The following is a 20889-nucleotide window of genomic DNA, read 5'->3' as shown; positions in this document are numbered from 1 at the left end:
AATCTTGTGTGTATAAAATGGTATCTGTTTGTGTCTTAATTTTCGTTTCCTTGATTAGTAATGAGGTTAATTAAGTTAGTATTCCCCATGGTCTTTCCTTAATCTTCTCGTTCTACATGTACTTTTTCTGTAACATATTAATTATGTAACCTCAGCTAGCACCTAATTGCTGATGAGTTTTCAAATCTCTCTATAGAACTAAGCTCCTGACTTTTGTTTTCAATTTAACATGCCAAACTAACCATTATCTGTCCCCAAACACCTGTTACTCCAATATCCTACCTTGGTTAGTGATATTATTAATTGCTCAGATTAGAAAGCTAAAACTGCTCAAATTAAAAAAGCTCAGGTGGAATTTACTATTTCTTATTTTTCCCAAATTAAACTATTAGTGAATACAACATAATCACTGAATGATCAAGTAATGTTTTACAGGATGTAAATCAGAGGCTAGAAGCTGGCAGCCCATCTGTTCTCATGTTTTTAAAATCAGGAAATATCACAGGAAAAATCTAAATCACTTTCTTTTCCTGAAAAATGAGAATATCTGGCAACATTGTCTCATAATGTTTTTTGGCCACAATGAGGTACAGCTGAGAAGGTACAGGTTTGCTTTAAATTAACCATAAGGATGCCAGTTTGTCATAACCTTCATTTTCCTCTATTATCTTACTTCTGGTTTACATCACTTATTTATATTACCTGCTTCATTCTTGTGAGCATTTGCTTTTATAGGCCCTTGAGTTTGCAATTCTTGGTATAACTATGTGTGACACAGGAATTCAAAGAAACCATTCTGTGAAAGATGTAGAAATTAAGCTCAGACTTTAAATAAAGGATGTGGACTGACAAACACGCGATGATAGGACCTATCAGAAAGAGAAAAATAGCACTAACTAAGGCAACAAAGAAGGGAAATCGCATGGTATGTATAGGAAGTAGAAGCCCAAAACTTTCAATTAGAAGCATCACTCAGCAACTAGGTAGTAATCCAGTGAGAGATAGTGTGGCATGATGCTGTGATGTTAGACTCAAACCCCAGTTCTCCCACCTAGTATTTAAGTACTAAGCCAAGTTATTTAAGGTAGCCTAAGTTTGTGTTTCCTCAGATATTAAGTTACTTAAGGAACATTTCTTGATTTAATGAAATATAATAGCATAGTTGGTACTCAACACTTATTAATTCCCTCTCCAGCACCCTATTTTCATAGGAAAACAACTGGACCAGAGGTAGGGAAAGTCCTTTGTCTAAGTTCACATAGTTGGTGGGGAGTCAGAGCTTCCTTGTTTTTCACTCAGTTCAGGGTTATGTTTGTTTTTAAACCACAACACATCAACTAACAACAAGAATGACCATACTCAGACAAGAGGGGTCATTTTGTAGAACAGAAGAACTTGACATTATATAACACTGAATTTAACGTTAAAAAGTATTAAGTTTCTGAAAGAATTTCACTTATTATTGGTAAGTACACATAAAAGCAGTTTTATCTTAAGAAACATTACACAGTAAGATATAACATTACAACAACATCAATTTTCTTATAAGTATAAAACCTCCTAAAGCAGCAACCTAGTAAGTAAAATGTTTAAAAATTCTTCTAGGCTGTAAAGAGTATTACATTATTTAGGTGGCTGCCTCCTGACAAAGTCTAACTCTTGTTTTTTAACAAAAAACAAACTCATCAGCCTGCAACTACTTCTAAGTAAAGTTTAGTACTACTTTTTCGGTATTCAACTTAAAAGATCTCTGGCCAGCAGACTAAAATGTTTGTTTTATAATTGCCCGTTGAAGTATGATAATTTATTTCCAGATGGTGCCCTTCCTTCAACCTGCACACAGTCTCTCCTTGTTCAGAGCTATTCAACCTCCTGCTGATACCACTACCCCCACCCTTATTTAAGGCTACAGAGAGGAAATCCTAAGGAGATTTTCCCCTCTAGTCTCCAGCAATTTTTTGGTGATGTAATGTGTGGGCTGAACTTGAGCCTACTGAAAAAGAGAGGGAATCACTATTCAAGGGTACTGTACGAGTATATACAATCTGGGTCAGCTGCCGCCGGTTACCGCATTTCTCCATGTGGCAGACAGAGCAAAGCCACAATGCTTTCTCTGCTGGATTAAAGACAGCACACAGACCAGAACTTCTACTATACTACTTAAAATTACATAGGTGGTTTGTCAGATTCAATCGATTAGTTCTGTAAAAGAACAAGAAGTTCCTTCTTACAGCTTGGATTCAACGATCCAAAACAAAAATGCAGTTGCCATTAAAGTCACAGATGAACAAACTTCTACACTGATTTTTAAAATCAAGAATAAGGGCAGCAAGTTTCTGGATCTGCTTTATCAACAGATACAACAAGGTATTTTAATATTTCTTTTATTTCTATTTAAAAATATGTATATCAAAATGTGTAATTATTTTACATTTGTCGTAGACATTTCAAAATCTTATTAAAAAAGAACTTTGGAATATACAATTTATCTCATCTGAAAAAGGTTTTGTTTTGCAACTTTATGTAAAAACATTAAGTACTTTATAACAGACTATGTATCATTTGAGGTTCAATTTAATGATATTTAGTCTATGATTACAGACTGATACATGCCGGGTTTCAGAAAACAAGTGCTTTAGTAACACTAGAAATTTTAACAAGTAATAGATTAAATTTATAAGGTTTTTTAGAACAGTGATTAAAAACAGAGGGATACAAACTGAAAAAAAAAAGTTGTAAACATGATTAGTTTCTCTTCTTGTAGCTACAGTGTGTATGCTCAAGATATACATAAACTATTGGATTTATGAAAGTACCGCAAGAAAAGCAAAGCTATAAGATATAAAAATAACCAAAAGGCTTTGCAACAAAACCTTGATTACAGTATAACCAAATTAATATTAAGCAGATATTCCTGTAAAGATTTAATATAAATCTATAGTATTTCTTGCTCAAAATTTTAGTCTTCCAGTTTTACATGTTTTTTCCAGGTTTATATGTAACAGTAATTTAATTTGGGTAACAAAAATTAAAAGTGCTATAACTGCAATTACTTGGAAAAGCAAAAAGTTATTGATACACACGTACACACAGAAAACTAAACCTTCTTATAGGTTAGGACTGAGGAAAAGTATTATGTAAGTAGTCAACATTAACAATAGAAAATAAGAATCCAGAAGATGTAATTACTCAAACACATGATTAAAAGGCCAAAAATATAATATTTTTAGATAGAAATAATTTTGGTAACTATACATCAGAAGTTTCCTTCAATATTTTATCTGGGAGCTTTGTTTTATTATGAAAATTATTAAAAGTAAAATTACTAGTTACCAATAGTTAGCTTTAACAACAAAGACACTTAAATCTGTTATGATTTGGGAATCCTCTGGCCTTTTAAAAATTAGAGATATTAGTGGTAAAAGATTCAACAAGCAAATAATGGTAAAGCCTTTTTCAACTTTGCTTTCATGTCCTTTTCTTAAAGATTCAAAACTCTAAATCCCGGGAGGATCTCTGTTAAAAACATATTTTACAAGAAATTCTGATAAAATTTCCAAGCAATGCAGGATCTGAAATACAGTCATCTCTTTTTTGTTGTTGCTTGCTATGAAAAGTACAGGACCTCATTAAGCCTCAGTTCTCTTACTGATGCCTTGGGCAAGCATTTAATCTGAAACCCAATTCACACAGATAAGTACTTATCCCTTTCTTAAATATATCCAGGGGATTAGACCCTTCTCAAGTGTCTTCCCAGAACATATTGCACAATCTAGGAGTTCTTTATCTAACATATCCTCAATGCTTCATAAATTTAACTTCATTGCCTCATGCTGTTTTTCACTGCAAGACACAGCTGGTTAAATGCCTCTATGAGTTTACCATCTGAAAGGAAGTAAATCTTGACTTTTATTTCTTCTCTCGACCGGCCAGCAATGTAGCAAATATGAAGAAAAACAGTACTAGTAAAATTAACCCAATGCACAGAAGATATTTTTCCTCTTCTTTTCTAAAAACAACTGAGCAAAAATATAGATTTAAACTTAAGTATACTGTAACTAATTTATAACATTCTCTTGGGGCCTAGGAAAATTTTAACATATACAGAAAGGTTTTATGAGGTAACACAGATTTATGGATCTTTCACTTTTAAAACTGAACATATGTGGGAAAATATTAAATAAGAGAGTGTTTGTAGAAATTGTAACAGTAAATGTATTTTTAAAATCAGTTCTCTACTCATGACGTAGCAAGTCTACTATTTAGAAATGTGCCTCCTTATTCTGCTTTAAGTGACAACGAAGTCATTACTTTTATAAGGATAAGAGACTTACATTTATTTTAAAAAATAAACTTTTAGTTGCCTTCTTTAAATACTGAGATCAGATTCTCTTACAGTAGACAGCGACTTATGATTTAATCTGATAGGAACCACAAGGAACCACAATGAGCCAAGGCAGAAAATACACAAAAGGAAGCTATTTTGATTTTAATTAAGATTAGCATTTTGATGTTTTTTTGTTCTTGAGTGACAACACTGATGCAAAGTCACAGTAACAGTCTTGGATAATATGCTCTTAGTTGTTCTAGAAAAACCTATGCCTGGTATTAAATACAATCTGTTCAATCAGAATATTGTTCATAAAATTCTACTTGTTTTGAAGTTTCACGACACTTTCTGAATTTTCCTTGTTTTGGTAGCTTATTTCACAGTAGAAACCACTTTAATAAAATAATTTTATGATCTAAGAGTTTCCATTGTATTATTAAGATAAAACAAATGGACGTTAGCACTAGAATTAAGTAAGACATGTAGGAGAAATGATATACATTTACCAAGGAGGCTGATGCCATATATTTTATTTTATTGCCCACGGTTTTATTAATAAACCATGTCTAAATTCCATGAATCTGGAAATATAACAAGAAATCTTTTATTAGTTTTTGGTATAGGTAATCTTGTATAGTAAAAGCCCCTTTTTTTATAAAATAGATGATACTTAAGGTCTAAATTTTCTATAGATGTCAGAGGGCAAGGCACGAAAACATAAAAAACAAAGTATTCATACATGTGTACTTTTTGGCATCAGCCAGCAATAGAAGGCCTTCGTAAAAATATGGAATATTATTACGGTCATCCTCCCTATCTTCATTAAGTTAGTAAAAGAAAAATAATTCTCTACACTCCACTTACTCTTTGCCTTATTTTCATTAACTATCCATTTTGAAAATACTACTCAATTGAAAACACCAAAAATAAGGAGACATGGCTCTAGAAAGAAAAAATTGCAGCAGTAGTCTTCATGACTACAGCTGAAGAGTCTATATTTCATTACCATAACCATTATTTTGGGGAGGGGTCATAATCACAAATATATAAATATCAACTGACACAGAGGGAAAGGAATGATAGCAGAAATGTCTGGGAGGTAAAAATGATGAAAACAAATTCTAACAAAAATGATCCACCAATACTTTCGCATAATTAAGAAATACAAATCAGGAAAAGGCTGCCCCCACCAAAAGAAACATAAACTTAAGACTGCAGTTGAACTGAGGCCACCAGAAGTGGAAAAGGGGAAAAGGGAAGAGGATTAGCGAGAAATTAGTAGAGGGCCACAAAAAATGATCACATTGTGCAATGCTGAACATACTAATTATCCTGATTTGAGCATCACATATTGCACACAGGTATTGATAGTCAATGCTGTACCCCATAGATATGTACAATCAACTATGTTTCAAGATGAAAAAAAAAAAAGACTCCTCTGTAGTCATAACAAGACTAGGATAAAAATCGCAGGTCTAGAAAAGTTAGGAGTAGAAGGTTTGAATTCTATTTGAGTGTTTTAGCTTCTCCAGGACTTTACTCCTTCATTTACTTCATTGTGTTTTTGTGAATGCAAATCATATATGTTAAGCACTACACATAAGAGATTTTCATAATGTTGTTGATAGAAAATAGTTTAGAATATGTTGCCATATAATGTAGTGGTTAATTAAAAACATGAACTCTGGAGTCTTCCGCCTGATTCAAATTCTGACTCCATCTCTTAAAAGCTGTGTGACTCTTTATAATGTACTTAACTTCTGGATGTCAAGTTTCTTCATCTGAAAATGGGGATCATAATAACCTTCCTCATAGGGCTGTGGTGAGAAGTAAGTGATTTAATACATGTAAAGGGCTTAAATCACTATCTGGAACTGAACAAGCAGCCTATAATATTAACTACTGCTATTGCCGTGTTGTTATTATTAATAGTTGGCACAAACAACTTGGGACCTAGTTACTCAAATAAAGAAACAAGTATTTAGGTGGAAAATTGGATTAAAAAGCTCTGTCTTAGGGTATCTACAGAAGATAGGAATCAAATTTGTAAGAGTGGGAAAGTGGGCTGTAATATAGCAGCTTGCTAGTGAACCTGATGGAGTGAACACATCTTACCCATTCTACTACTGTTATTCTTTTGGGAGCTAGCTAAAGAGAAAGGAAGAAATTCTGGTTCTTGGAACTAGTTCTAGTGTTCTAGCTTCTATACTATAAAGAACAAATATTTCTCATCTGCTACAGCAAAACAAAACATTCCAAGCACACATTTTAGCATATGTGCCGCTGCTATAAATACTGACTGAGGGCCAGGGAACCCAAGTTCTAGACCTGGTTCTAATATTTGTGTAGCCTTGACCTTCAACATGCACACAGGTACAAAGATGTTCTTGAATGAGATGGTCTCTAAAGCATTTTACAGCTCTAACATTCATATTTAGTTACAGATAAGTTTCTTTCCTTGGTAATGGTTGTGAAAAATTATTAACATTTTACTATAATACAGTTCAGTAGAACCTCTGTTAGAATGAACCTGATGAATCATCTATAAGCTTAGAGCATATATATAATTAAAGTTCAGGAAACACAATTACCCACAAAAATGACTAAGCATTCTACCATTTTTAAACTTGTCACCAATGTCAAAAGGAGAAATTACAAAAAAAAAACAAAAACATAATGCTAAAATTCTTTTTAGATTTGTCTAAAATGTTCCTTTGATAGGTTAAAAAAAGACTTGATATTTATTACAGAGGACTAATTTAATTGAAACTTCATAATATAAATCTAAAACATTGGCTAGTAAAGTCACTTTGTAAATTAAATACCAGGTGGGCAAGAATGTTTTCATTAATGCCTTTCAAACACTGTGTACCATTTTCAAAGTCTTAAGATAGTGAACTTCTTAAAGGTAAGAGAGGTCTTATAGGGTCTCAAAAGCCCCAACAGCACCTAGCAGTGTGCCTTTTGAGCTGGGGAACAAAAAACCTTACAATAAAGTGGTAGCTGAAGAGCTATTCTCTGAAACCTAATCTTAACACAAATGTCAAAGCACTATAAACTTAATATTGAATTTAAGAAATTAATAAAGTTAATCCTGGCCTAATTTATTAACACCTACAAATATTAAGTTTGTCCTTCAGATGCTTTTTTGTATTACTGACTTTAAATGCAGATTAACATGAGTACCTTTTACTTTTTCCCTTCATTAATTTGTTTTTACAAAGACATCGTTGTACAACCGCATTTCAAAATGAAGGCTTTTATCTGGACCATAGGTGTGCTATTCTTCCTACTAATGGGCATTGGACACTGCAGAGGAGGACAGTTCAAAATAAAAAAAATAACCCAAAGGAGATACCCTCGTGCCACTGATGGTAAAGATGAAGCAAAGAAATGTGCATACACCTTTCTGGTACCTGAACAAAAAATAACAGGGCCAGTTTGTGTAAACACCAAAGGGCAAGATGCAGGTACCATTAAAGACATGATCACCAAGATGGACCTTGAAAACCTGAAGGATGTGCTCTCCAGGCAGAAGCGGGAGATAGATGTGCTGCAGTTGGTGGTGGATGTAGACGGAAACATTGTAAATGAGGTAAAGCTGCTGAGAAAAGAAAGCCGTAACATGAACTCTCGTGTTACTCAACTCTATATGCAACTATTACATGAGATCATCCGTAAGAGGGATAATTCACTTGAACTTTCCCAGTTGGAAAATAAAATCCTCAACGTCACCACAGAAATGTTGAAGATGGCAACAAGGTACAGGGAACTAGAGGTCAAATATGCTTCCTTGACTGATCTTGTCAATAACCAGTCTGTTATGATCACTTTGTTGGAAGAACAGTGCTTGAGGATATTTTCCCGACAAGACACCCATCTGTCTCCCCCTCTTGTCCAGGTGGTGCCACAACATATTCCTAACAGTCATCAGTATACTCCTGGTCTGCTGGGAGGTAATGAGATACAGAGAGATCCAGGTTATCCTAGAGATTTAATGCCACCACCTGATCTGGCAACTTCTCCCACCAAAAGCCCTTTCAAGATACCACCTGTAACTTTCATCAATGAAGGTGAGTTACCTCTTACTGTTAAAAATGGAAGTACGAGGTTAATATGTTTCATGGTTTATGAAACAATGCACATAATAAATGATTAATCATTTTGGTGATGTTATTACACATGTACATTAAAATTTCTATGTTTTTTAAATTAATATTATCAAGAAATGGACTTAAATAATACATCCCCTCTCCCAGCTCTAATTGCTCAGTAGTTTGCCACTGCAAACAGAAAAAGTCCAATTTGCTTAAGTCTGGCTACGAATAATGTCCTTCTCAAAACAAGCCTACTTTGCTAGCTTCCCTTCCATTAGTTTCCTTCACAAAAACCATCTCCAATACAATGAATCCACTAATTTTCTCCTAAATATTTTCCATGCTTTCTGCCTATTCAAATTATAAGGTTCACCAAATAAATAAATAAATAAAGTAAAATGGCAACTCCTCCTTGAAGCCCTCGTTGACTCCTACAGGCTTGAAGTGATTGTTCCTCTCCACAAATATCTCTACTCTCTGTAACGTACATATGATATTTCATATATTCCCTCTTAAATTATGGGTTATCTTTACATGTACACATAGTACATCTAAATAAAATGCCTTCCAAAATACTATAAGCTCCTTCCTTGTAGACTGTATCTCATTTGCAGCAACTAAATAAATGTTAGCTAATTTGATAATATTTTTTATAGAGCTTCTCAAAGTTGTCATTACAAAGACCTTCATGAAAGTACTTTGATACATTTTATCGTACTGGATTAATACTGTTCTAACTTACAGTAGAATAGGCCAGAGTATCATTAAATTAAGTAAATAATGATCATTATTAATATCCTCAAGCCCTCTGATTTCCAAAGGGAAGATGTGTACAATATAATCCACTGGGTATAGGAAAAAATTATTTAATGTTGATATTGTTTTAAAAAATTTGTGTAAGCTTTTAATGTATATAACTTATTAGCATAGTAGTCTGTATATATAATTTATAAATAAACATAATTGAGGAGTGTGAATTTTGTTTTAATTGATGGGGTGTACAATTATGCAAGAATGAAGAAACTGCCATGGAATATTCTATGTGGGCCCTGAATCTTAAGTGGATGGTACCATCAATTCTAGCAGAAATGATTATTCACATATTTATACACTGACAAACTAAGAAAATGCTTATACAAAATGACACATACAAGTTCTTGGTTTTATTATATTTTAAACTTTAGTATAAGAAAAATCTAATGTTATAGAATTGAATCCCATGTTAGGGATCATGTCAAAAGTCTCCTTAAACATATTTTACTGTAATGAAACAGTGGTATAAATATCCTCAATAAACCAATCTTTAATGTAAAATTAAGGATAGATGGGTAACTTTTTCTGTTATTCATTATTTATTTGTTGTTTTAAGTAAACACTAGCTTTTAATTTATTTTATTCTATAAATGTTGAACTCAAATTCAATGGCATTATTAGCTATACATAAGAATCATTATACTGATTAGTATACTAATGAACATACATGAAAAAGAGCACAAAATTAAGAAAACCTGGTTCTGCCATTACCTTTGTTATATGACTGTGGATAAATGACTTTGCCTGTCTGCTTCTGTTTTCTCACTTGTACAATAAAAGTATTGGTTTAGGACTGGACAATTCTAATATCCCTTTCCAGTTCTAATACTCTGTGATTCTTACCAAATATAAATTATTATAAGTAACGATAAATTGGCTTATTATCTTTATATAACGTGTTAAATTGTTTGCTATTATTTTTATAGCTCTCTGAAAAAAATGTCTAAAGCTGTTTGGGCACTTGCACAAAAAGGGCAAAGATGGATAGTTACTGTACTTATGTATGCTTCTGGAATCAAGAAATTCATATTACGATACTCTATATGAAGGCACATGGTCATTCTAAAGTCTAAATGCATAATGTGAAAATACATGACAATTTGCATTTACAAAATTTAAGAAGTCACACAACAACATGAATGTACTAATGCAACTGAGCTGTACACTTAAAAATGGTTAAGATGGCAAATTAAATGCTATGTATATTTTACCACAATTTTTTTTAAAAGGTATTATAATGACAGGCAATTTGATATTTTCTTTTTAAATGGTTATAAGAAAAATGCACCTCAAAAAAACAAACATGGGGCTGAGCCCGTGGCGCACTTGGTGGAGTGCTGCGCTGGGAGCGCGGCGACGCTCCCGCCGAGGGTTCGGATCCTATATAGGACTGACCGGTGCACTCACTGGCTGAGTGCCGGTCACGAAAAAATGACAAAAAAAAAAAAAAAAAGAAAACAAACATGAACTTACAGAAAATAATGAAATAATTTTTTAGTTAAAAAGCATTTTTCTGAAACATCATCTATTTTAAAAACCAAAATGTTTGGGAATGTAACTTAACTATACACCTGACAAGTTGCCATCAATAAAATTCTTATCTGTTAATGTTATTCAGTGGCTGCATTTTGGGTTAGTCTTTTACAAAAGAAAACACTACACTTTCACAAACAGTATACTTATTTAAACTTCTTTCTTTATAGGTAAGTGTAATTAGTTGAGAAAGTTCCTTGCAGTCAGTGTGTGACAGCATAGATCTGAATATTAGGAAACCTGGATTCTGTCAAGGATTTTCTGAGGCCCAGCTACCTCTTTGGTAAAAAAGTCTGTTGTGATGATCAGATAAGGTAATGCATGTGAAAATGCTTTATCTGTGATTTGGTATAGTCTACCATTAATTATTACCTTTTTTTTGGGTGCACTTCCCTTTATGTGTCTTGCCATATTGGGGACATAGAAGGTAAGTTGAAAGGTTAAACTTGAAAAGCAGTCATTAGAAACTAAAAATGTATTTTTTAGTGGTAGGCTTATTTTAAATCACCAAATATTTAAATTTTAAAAATTATTTATAATACTTCCTCTATTAGTAAAATTTTTAGGTGCAATTTGTTCCAGTGGAATACTTATATTAACACTTAAAGCAAAACAAAAAAACTAAAGAGGACTGGTTAAGAAAAGGGCTGTTGGAATATGACTGTATTAACCAGTTATAAAAAAAACTAACAAATTCTTTAGTAATTAAAAAAATAAAAGCTTGGGTTGCTCACTGCAGTTTAAAAATACAGATTAACAAACTAAGTAATTCTTATCACTACAAAAACTCTATTATCACTTTGGAAAGTATTTGCCCCAAACTCCCCATTTCAGAAATGCTGTTGAATATATTTATATTATAGTTAACTCACAACCCAATTAAAAAAGTTTACCTCTCAAAAGATTCTACATGCTGACTAATTATCTGAAAGCTTTAAATTGTTTTTTTTTGTTGTTCCATTTCTCCTATAACAAAGAAGATTTTCCTTGTGATTTGCTAAGTGATTAAAAAGTTGTCTTTTATAGAAAAAGGATAGGTATGTTAAAGATGGCTCCCAGTAAAGGTCCTATTCGAAGTATGAAATCTTTTTTCCTTTTTAACCCATTATTCTGTTCAAAATATGGGCTCAAAGAAAAATACATCTTGGGAAATAATGTGGCATGGCTGGTCAATATTTTTCTTTCTATGAATCAGATCTATTAATTGGAGTTTGTTAGCCCTACACAAACTTTAATCATCACATACACTACAAAAGAAAGAGATTGGTTCTTCAAATTCAATGTACAGAATTCCTGTTTCCTGCTTTGAGAAGAATCCAAACGTATGTCACGGAAGATGAAGACTACTTCAAGATTATTCGAAGCAAGAAAAAGGTTAATAAAATTCTTATTTTAAAAGAATGGTACTTCCATTCTATACCCTTTAAATCACTATGAACAAATTCTTGAATCATATGTCAATCAATTTATTTCTGATAATATGCAAACCAGAAAGTTAAAACTGGTAATTTTTTATCAGTCATTTAAGAATTCCTATTAAACAATGTTCGTGATGGTACAGAGAGAGCAGTAAAACATTTAATATAGGAACAACTTATAATCTAATTCCAGAGCAGAAAGTAAATAAGATATGGAAGTAATAATGAGAAAATGTTTCTGGAACATCAACAGCATACACTAGGCTAAGACAAGTTAATGGCATATTTACAAAAATAAATATAAACAAATATTGGATTATGATACAGTCAGCCCTCTGTACTCGTGGGTTTCACATCCATGGATTCAACCAACCACAGATGGAAAATACTCAAAAACAACAACAACAAAAAGAAAAGCAACAATATAACAATAAAAAATAATACAAACAAAAAATTAATACAGTATAACAACTATTTACATAGCATTTACACTGTATTAGGTATTATAAGTAACCTACAGATGATTTAAAGTACATGAGAAGATGTGAGTAGGTTATATACAAATACTACACCATGTTACACAAGGTACCTGAGCACCCAAGGATTTTCGGATGCGGAGGATGGTCCTGGAGCCAATCTCCACCCCCCATACAGTGGGATGACTGTATTTACTATCTTTACTGAGGAGAAAATAGTAGCTATAAGCACTGCTAATTGTATCCATATGTTCTAGAAAAGGATTTCAACTAAATTTTCCAAAGTCTTTGTATCAACTAAGTCTAACAGACATTCAAACTGTAAACACGAAGCCCACTGAAAAAATTGGGTTGAAAATTAAAGTTGAGGGGCCGGCCCATGGCTCACTCAGGAGAGTGCAGTGCTAATAACACCAAGGCCACGGGGGTTCGGATCCTATATAGGGATGGTCGGTTGGCTCACTAGCTGAGCGTGATTCTGACAACACCAAGCCAAAGGTTAAGAACCCCTCACTGGTCATCTTTTTAAAAAAAAAAGAAAAAGTTGAAAATAATCTTAAATTTGTGTAAATTAAAGTCTTATCAAATCAAAGCTGGATTCAGAAAACCTAGAACTCTCCAATTCACTTAAATACATGAGTGCCTATTAAACCCCAGAAAAGGAGTCTAGATTTATGGAACAACTGGTATTTGACATAGCTTTGGTCAACCTCGATGTTTCTAACAGCAATTTAAATAACCCAATGAAAGTCCAACTTTTGAATATATACTTAAATGTAAAATGTAAACTGTCAATACTGTACTCAAGTGAGTATATAGTAAACATTTACAAAGATGACACTCAGAATAAGCAATACGAAGGTGACATGCATAAAATCTGCAAATTTCTGAAGTGAGAAGAATATTTATGGGTATTACAACAAAACCACTTGATACATTAACTACAATATCAATAGGTTTTAAAACAAGAGCAATGTTCCTCAGATATCCTTGACTACCCTGAAAGTGACAACTTGGGGAAAAAAATGGCTAACTTTGAAAATAACCATCATGACTGCACTTTTAAACTGAAGCAATCAAACAACTGGTTGAGGTAAGCCCTACTGCCTACCTCAAGAGCTCTAAGTATCATCCTCAGCTATTTATATTTCAGAACTAGTAACTCCTCTATAATGCCTCTACAAGAGCAAGCGCTCTTCTTTCTCCATGCCTCAACATGTCACCCATGTGTGGCCTTGATCATACCCCCTGCCCCTAACAGCCTAACTCCTAGTCAGTCTTCAAAATTCAGCTTGATATATGTAGACACCAGTTTCTTCCCTCCAAAATCTCAGTTAGCTACTTCTTAGTCACTGTGTCAAAGCACTTGCCATACTGCAGTGAAATTCTCTTTCTTGCCAGTTCTCCCACCTCCCACTTGACTTACAGGTTGTCTCTCTATCCCTTGAGCCTAACACTCTTTCTAGCCTATAGCAGATGCAGAAAAGACTCTTCATGAAATTCTGGAAACCACGTCTACCAAGAACCATTTAGTTCAACAAATATCTGAGTGCCTAAGTAGGCACACACTGCATATACATTGTCGGAAACACTACCACACATTACACAAAATAACGAGATTACTTTGAACCTGGGAGTCACACTTCATTTTTCCTTCCATCTCATTCCACATGTGAAATTAAAATTCTGTAAATTTCATCTTAGCTGAAATATAGCCTCTCTACCCTTCTCTGACTTGACTACAATGCATGTTTCTATAATGTGAAGCAGCTCATATATGACAAGTAAAAAAGAAAAATAATATCAGTAAAGCAAAGAGGTCATATTGGTTCATATGGAATTTTTCCCTATGCCTATTAATGTTTTGTGCCACAGGTAACTGCACTGAATACAACGTATGTTAACAGCTAAAATCAGTTGTTATTTTTAGTAAATGAATTTGCAGAACATGAGGTTTTTTAGGAATATATTACTTTTCTGCAGTAGAAAAGGCTGTACATTCATCTCTGATTAGCCATATTAAATTTATTAATTAAATAAGTACATATTTATTAAATAAGCTACAACTGTGTGTTAAGATGAAGAATGAAGGAAAAAAGAAGGAACTAGGAGTTACTAATAATGATTACTTCGTTAAGTATTGTGTTAAGGGCTCTGAATACTTTGACCAAGTTGAATCTATCTCAAGAATATAAGGATTCAAAATACAATCATCATAATTTACTATATTAAACAAAAAAAGGAAAACCCCATTATCTCAGTAGATACATAAAATGCCTTAGAAAAAATCCAAAAATCCATTCATGATAAATACCCTCAGCCAACTAACAGTAAGAATGAGAATTTTAAACTAGTCATTATAGCTATCTTCAATGCCTTAAAGGAAAATATGTTCATAATGAATGCAAAACAGAAAATCTCAGAAGCGAAATAAGAACTATAAAAAATAACCAAATTGTAACTCTAGAACTAAAATACAACATCTAAATATAACTCAAGAAAGACACCATAAGTCTTTCCAGTTTCTCAAATTCTTTCCAGTTTCTCAAATTTGTAGTGCTTATGGAAATTGTATCATAATATTTGAAAATTTGAAAGATAGAGAAATATCAACAGAACATAATAAAAGTCTGGACCTGGATTAGAGAAACTGGTGTTCTCTTGATTTTTGTGTGTGGCTTTCAATTTCCTCGTACTTAAAATGAGAAAGCAGATTAATTGATTCATTTATTTAACAAATAACTGACAGTCTACTAAGAATTAAAATCTAACTAAAATTATATCACTATAGCACCTGTACTCAAGGAGCAATCTAGAAGGAAGAGGTCATGGTCTCTAAGAATCCCTTTAATGATATAGCTGTATAACTATTTAATGAGATAAATTCTTTCCCAATAAGGCCCAATAAGGACACCGTATATACTTGGCACAGTATTGATAACACATTTCTCAAAACTTCAACAATCCTATTATCCTTATAGTACAGAATTTCCTACAAGAACTTAACTCTATTTCTACATAATTTCTAAAAATTATGCATGTCTGAATTTTAAAGTTTCTAGTAAAATATAAAATTTGGCAACTGAATAGATCTTTAGGGTAATTCTTATTTCTCACTTAACATTTTTTTGCATGCTTCTAAAATAACAAAGGCTCAAAACACTGGAGAAGGGTGAAACTGAAGAATGTTCAGTAAAACTAGAAGCCATCTTTGTCTAGATGGCAAAAGTGTACAAATCACAAGTTGTAGAGTCAAAATATCTTGAAGAACTTATTAGTGGATTAAAAGTAGAGAGAGAATACTTACAACTATGAAATAACACGAGGGCGAATGCAGTATAGCAGTTCAGAGCGTGAACTCTGGGATTAGAAAGAATGGGTTTAAATTTAGAGTTTACCACCTTCTAAAATACATGACTTCTAAAAACTGTTCTATCTGTAGAACATCTGTCAATCACAGGGTCACTGTGCAGATTAAATTAAAAAATTACTATTAGTCATATAAATTGATACAACTCTTTAAAAAGGCATTTAAGCCAACATTCCAGAAATACATTCTTATGGGCTGTTAATAAGTGTTGTACAAGGCAGGGGGAAATTTAAGATTCTTAAGTTTGAGAAATTCTGGTTTATTTACTTCAGGGATTCTCAGTTTAACATGTAAATGTACACTGTGAGTTTCCAGAGGGAAACATATTTAGCATTTCTAAAACTTTTTTGGCCATGGTACCCCATTGAGTTATCTTAAGAGACTAATACATTCCACTGAAATAAAATTTCAGAAACGGTTAATTGGGCACTATGAAGAGCCATAAAAGTGTCAATACCCTGCCTTGATCCAGTTGATCAGTCCTTCACCATTTTTATAAGTAAATATGAAAAAAATGAAACCAATAAAAATAAAGATACTTTGTGCAGTTTTATGATAGCAAAACTGATATTTAAAACATCAATGTCCAATAACAGAGGAATAAGTATTAATGTATCAATGCCAAGGACTATTATGCAACTACTATCAGTGCTAGAATGGCAACTGTAGCTCCACAGAAGTGTTTATTAAAATAAAAAGAATCCAATTTTCTATGTGTGTTAGGATTATAACAATATAAAAATACATGTAGTATATATGGACAAAGATAAAAACAGTAGAAAACAAAACAAGTTAATGTTCTGGATAGTGAGACTGGAGTAACCTTTTTAGTTTCTTTAACTTTTATAGTATTGTGTATACAATAGATAAAAATGGTATCTATAAAGAAAGACACAAAGGTAAGAATCTTGATTTAAAACTATTTTAATATGTCTCTTTTCATATTAAATTTACTGGTAATTAATAATAATTTAAATTACAGGACCATTCAAAGACTGTCAGCAAGCAAAAAGGGCTGGGCATTCAGTCAGTGGGATTTATATGATAAAACCCGAAAACAGTAATGGACCAATGCAGTTATGGTGTGAGAACAGTCTGGATCCTGGGGGTTGGACCGTTATTCAGAAAAGAACAGATGGCTCTGTCAACTTCTTCAGAAATTGGGAAAATTATAAGGTAAATCAGTGATTCAGATCTAGAAGTAGAACAAAGCAGCTCTTGCAACAGTGGCCATTCAGTGTAATAAACAAGATACACAGTGAAAAAATACCTATCCACATGTTTTTCATTATCTATATATGTCAAAAAGATGACTTTCACCTCTGGTTTTAAAGTCAAAATTAAAATGCAAAAAGGAAATTGAACAGATATATACTTTAAAATGGATAATTTATACTTAATACTTTGCAAAGATTGCTCCTAACTCTATTTCCAAAGAAGACAATTGCTTTTTTGACCACATTTGTACCAACAAATATATTTAAGCAATAATATAAAGTACAGGATTTCACAAAAAATGACCCTTTTCTTGGAATGATTATCAGAGGTAATTATCATTCCACCATGTTTTAAGTTTATGACACTAGACACTGGTGTTGTTGGGATAAGACAGTATACCTAGATTTTCATATAGGGCCAGAATAATGTGATATTGATTATGGAAATGTAAGCAGCTGGTGTTTGTTAATAACTGTGATGTTCACAATGGTAATTTTATGAATGGAGGGTGTGTGTGTGTACACACATACCTTCAGTTTAAGGATGTCAAATAGGACAGATTATATTTTCTAGATGGTTAATTCTCCACTCAAAACTGGGAAGTAACATTTGATTACTCACTCTTAGGTGAAATTTTACTGGCAGCTAAATGTGAGACATTAATATATCCATGTCAGAAGCTGTGTAAATTTCTCAAAAAGTACTATCACAAATGAGAGGGGAAAAAAAAATCCTGTAACACAACCTTCTTGAAGATAACATTTAAAGTGTTTAGATCAGGTTTAACAAATCTATTTTGCTGCATACCTGCAACGTCAAGTGCTTATTGAAATAGAACAGTAAATTGACTCATTTTTTTCAAACTCTACACTTTTTCAAAGGGGAAAACTTTGAAGATTACTACTTGATCTTCCTAAATTTATTAATTTTACTTAGAACTGAAGAAGAAAATTTGTTCTAAAACATATGCTATTATTCTTATGAATGATCGTAATAATGTTAGATATCCTTTTTATGTGACTATGGTGAGAATAGTATTCAAATACTTCCAGAAAAAAAAATTTTGGCTCTTTCGATGAATATAAGAGAAATCAGGAACCCTTTCTAAGGATCTGGGTAGTTTACTAGTTAATCTTTTTAGAAGCTATGAATAAATTTTGTTCTCATTTGCCTTTGACTTATTTGTAGGGTTTGACGCTAGCTATACAAATAAATACTGACATTAAGAGAAAGCAAAACAAAACAAAATGACAATGCGGGGCTTATAAAAATCAAGTGATAAACTAAAATGGAAGTTCACATTATCACTTAAATGGCCAATATCTTTATGCTATCAGATGTTTAAAACTTATTTATAAAAATGTTTACTATCTCTATACTTATTTAAGCATTCATGTTTGTTTATTAACAGAAAGGGTTTGGAAACACTGGTGGAGAATATTGGCTTGGACTGGAAAACATCTATGTGCTTAGCAATCAAGATAATTATAAGTTGTTGATTGAATTAGAAGACTGGAGTGACAAAAAAGTCTACGCAGAATATAGCAGCTTTCGTCTGGAATCTGAAAGTGAATTCTACAGACTGCGCCTGGGAACTTACCAGGGAAATGCAGGGGATTCTATGATGTGGCATAATGGTAAACAATTCACTACTCTGGACAGAGATAAAGATATGTATGCAGGTCCGTAAGAAAAAAACTTTCATTCTTTGTAGAATAACCACTTTCTGTGCATTAACTAAAACCTAGTTATTAAAGCATTTGTTATTAAAATCTTTTCAGAAAGGCCATTTTGCACACAAAGACATAGATTTTAGGAACTCTTCTATAAGGCAATACCAAAGTGTGATCTCTCTGGAGATCAAGGTTCTTGGGAAAAAAAACAAAAACAAAACATGTTCATCTGAGGGCCAGCCCGTGGCTCACTTGGGAGAGTGTGGTGCTGATAACACCAAGGCCACGGGTTTGGATCCCTATATAGGGATGGCCGGTTAGCTCACTTGGGAGAGCGTGGTGCTGACAACACCAAGTCAAGGGTTAAGATCTTACCGGTCATCTTTTAAAAAACAAACAAACAAACAAAAAAACCCATATTCATCTGAAAATAAAACTCAAGCCTCAATTTCATAGCAAATATTAACTGGACACCTACAATGTGCCAGGCACTATTGTAGGTGCTGGGTATGCAGCAGAGAACAAAGTTCCTGCCATTTGGAGCTTACTCTCTAGGAATAGGAGACAAAATAATTTGTTAGGTTGCAAGAAGTACTCTAATGAAAACAAAACCAAATAAGGGAATAAAAAGTGATGGACAGCAGGGCCTGGGTTGGGTGCTATTTTATATGGGTTGGCCAGGAAAGGCTATTGTGAGAAGGTAACATTTGAGAAGACCTGCAGGGCGTAAAGAAGGCAAGCCACCTGGATAAACAGAATAAGAGCATTTCTTAATGGGAACAGCAAGATGGCTGTGGCATGTGGTATAGGAATAGCAAAAAATCTTGATTCAGAGAGGAAATTAACATTTTCTTTAGAAAGAATTAATTAGACCATCCATATAATTTTAAATTTAATTTTCATATATGCTTTTGCTCTTTTAACCCAGGTTTCTGGCCCTGATAAAGAGATATCTCCTCTGAAAATTAATTTTTTTCTCTTCAGTTATATCTTGGCAAGTAGCACACAGGTCTCTATTTTAAACCAACAAAAGAGGGAAAAAAGGAGAGACATGATTGTTACATATGCCTTATTTACAGAACCTATTTGATTACTGGTAGTGTCATTTCTTTTCATATTATTTTTTGCTATTTTATTTTAAGAATTAAATTTTCCCCAAACTTTACCCTCTTTTTCAGCAACTCCATATCCTTCCTTCCCAATCTCTCCCTCTGTATGTCTCTCACATACAAACACTGCTTGCATTTTATTTATCCTGCTACCTAGAAAATTAAATCTCTTTTTAAAAAAAGCATGTATTAAGGCGAGCAAACAGCAAGATTAAAAAGGGCAATTAAAGTGATCTTTTAAGTAGCTGATGCAACAGCAATAGAATAAATGAAGAAACAAAACTGCTAAGATAAAAGTAGCTAAAATTAGTAAGGGAAACTCAAATTAAACTGTTCCAAAGGTAGAATATGTTTTTGATGCTTTGCAGAGTACAACACTTAGAAAAAAAATTTAATTTGATATCTGTATTTTTTCCTCAAAGGAAACTGCGCCCATTTTCATAAAGGAGGCTGGTGGTACAATGCCTGTGCACATTCTAACTTAAATGGAGTATGGTACAGAGGAGGCCATTACAGAAGCAAGCACCAAGACGGAATTTTTTGGGCTGAATACAGAGGCGGGTCATACTCCTTGAGAGCAGTTCAGATGATGATCAAGCCTATTGACTGAAGACAGTCTCCAATTTAAATGACAAAGAACTCTATTTTTCAGTTCCTTAAAATGTATATGTTACATGTATATTATTTTGCACAATTTATTTCTACACATATTGTTTTTTAAATGACTTTTACTATAACCACAAAAGGGGATCTATGAATGTAGTTTCACCTTCCTTCAATATACCACAGAAGATTATTTGTATCCATATCCTAGTTATTTTAAAAATTATATTGACTAAATATAGGCAGTTG

At 33.0% G+C, this 20889-nt stretch overlaps 2 protein-coding genes across 4 annotated transcripts in view; one reads left to right on the top strand and one right to left on the bottom strand.

Moving 5' to 3' along the window:
* RALGPS2 (Ral GEF with PH domain and SH3 binding motif 2) overlaps positions 1-20889 on the bottom strand; it is a 150626-nt gene that overhangs the window by 37437 nt on the left and 92300 nt on the right. The window lies entirely within an intron of this gene.
* ANGPTL1 (angiopoietin like 1) lies at positions 7581-20647 on the top strand. The gene is made up of 4 exons (XM_063106973.1): positions 7581-8403; positions 17020-17213; positions 18667-18937; positions 20460-20647. Exons 1-4 carry the CDS (start codon positions 7581-7583, stop codon positions 20645-20647), a joined length of 1476 nt encoding a protein of 491 aa, XP_062963043.1.

This window comes from Cynocephalus volans, chromosome 8 (genome assembly GCF_027409185.1).
Source record: "Cynocephalus volans isolate mCynVol1 chromosome 8, mCynVol1.pri, whole genome shotgun sequence".
In the NCBI taxonomy this organism is placed as follows: domain Eukaryota; kingdom Metazoa; phylum Chordata; class Mammalia; order Dermoptera; family Cynocephalidae; genus Cynocephalus; species Cynocephalus volans.
The sequence above is the reverse complement of the archived record's forward strand: the minus strand, read 5'-3'. Positions and strand labels throughout refer to the sequence as shown.

Excerpts from the sequence above, each read along its gene's own strand:
- ANGPTL1 (XM_063106973.1), top strand. The coding sequence starts at position 7,581 with ATGAAGGCTTTTATCTGGACCATAGGTGTGCTATTCTTCCTACTAATG. Across the intron at positions 8,404-17,019 it reads TGTAACTTTCATCAATGAAG|GACCATTCAAAGACTGTCAG; the intron begins GTGAGTTACCTC and ends TTTAAATTACAG. Across the intron at positions 17,214-18,666 it reads GAAATTGGGAAAATTATAAG|AAAGGGTTTGGAAACACTGG; the intron begins GTAAATCAGTGA and ends GTTTATTAACAG.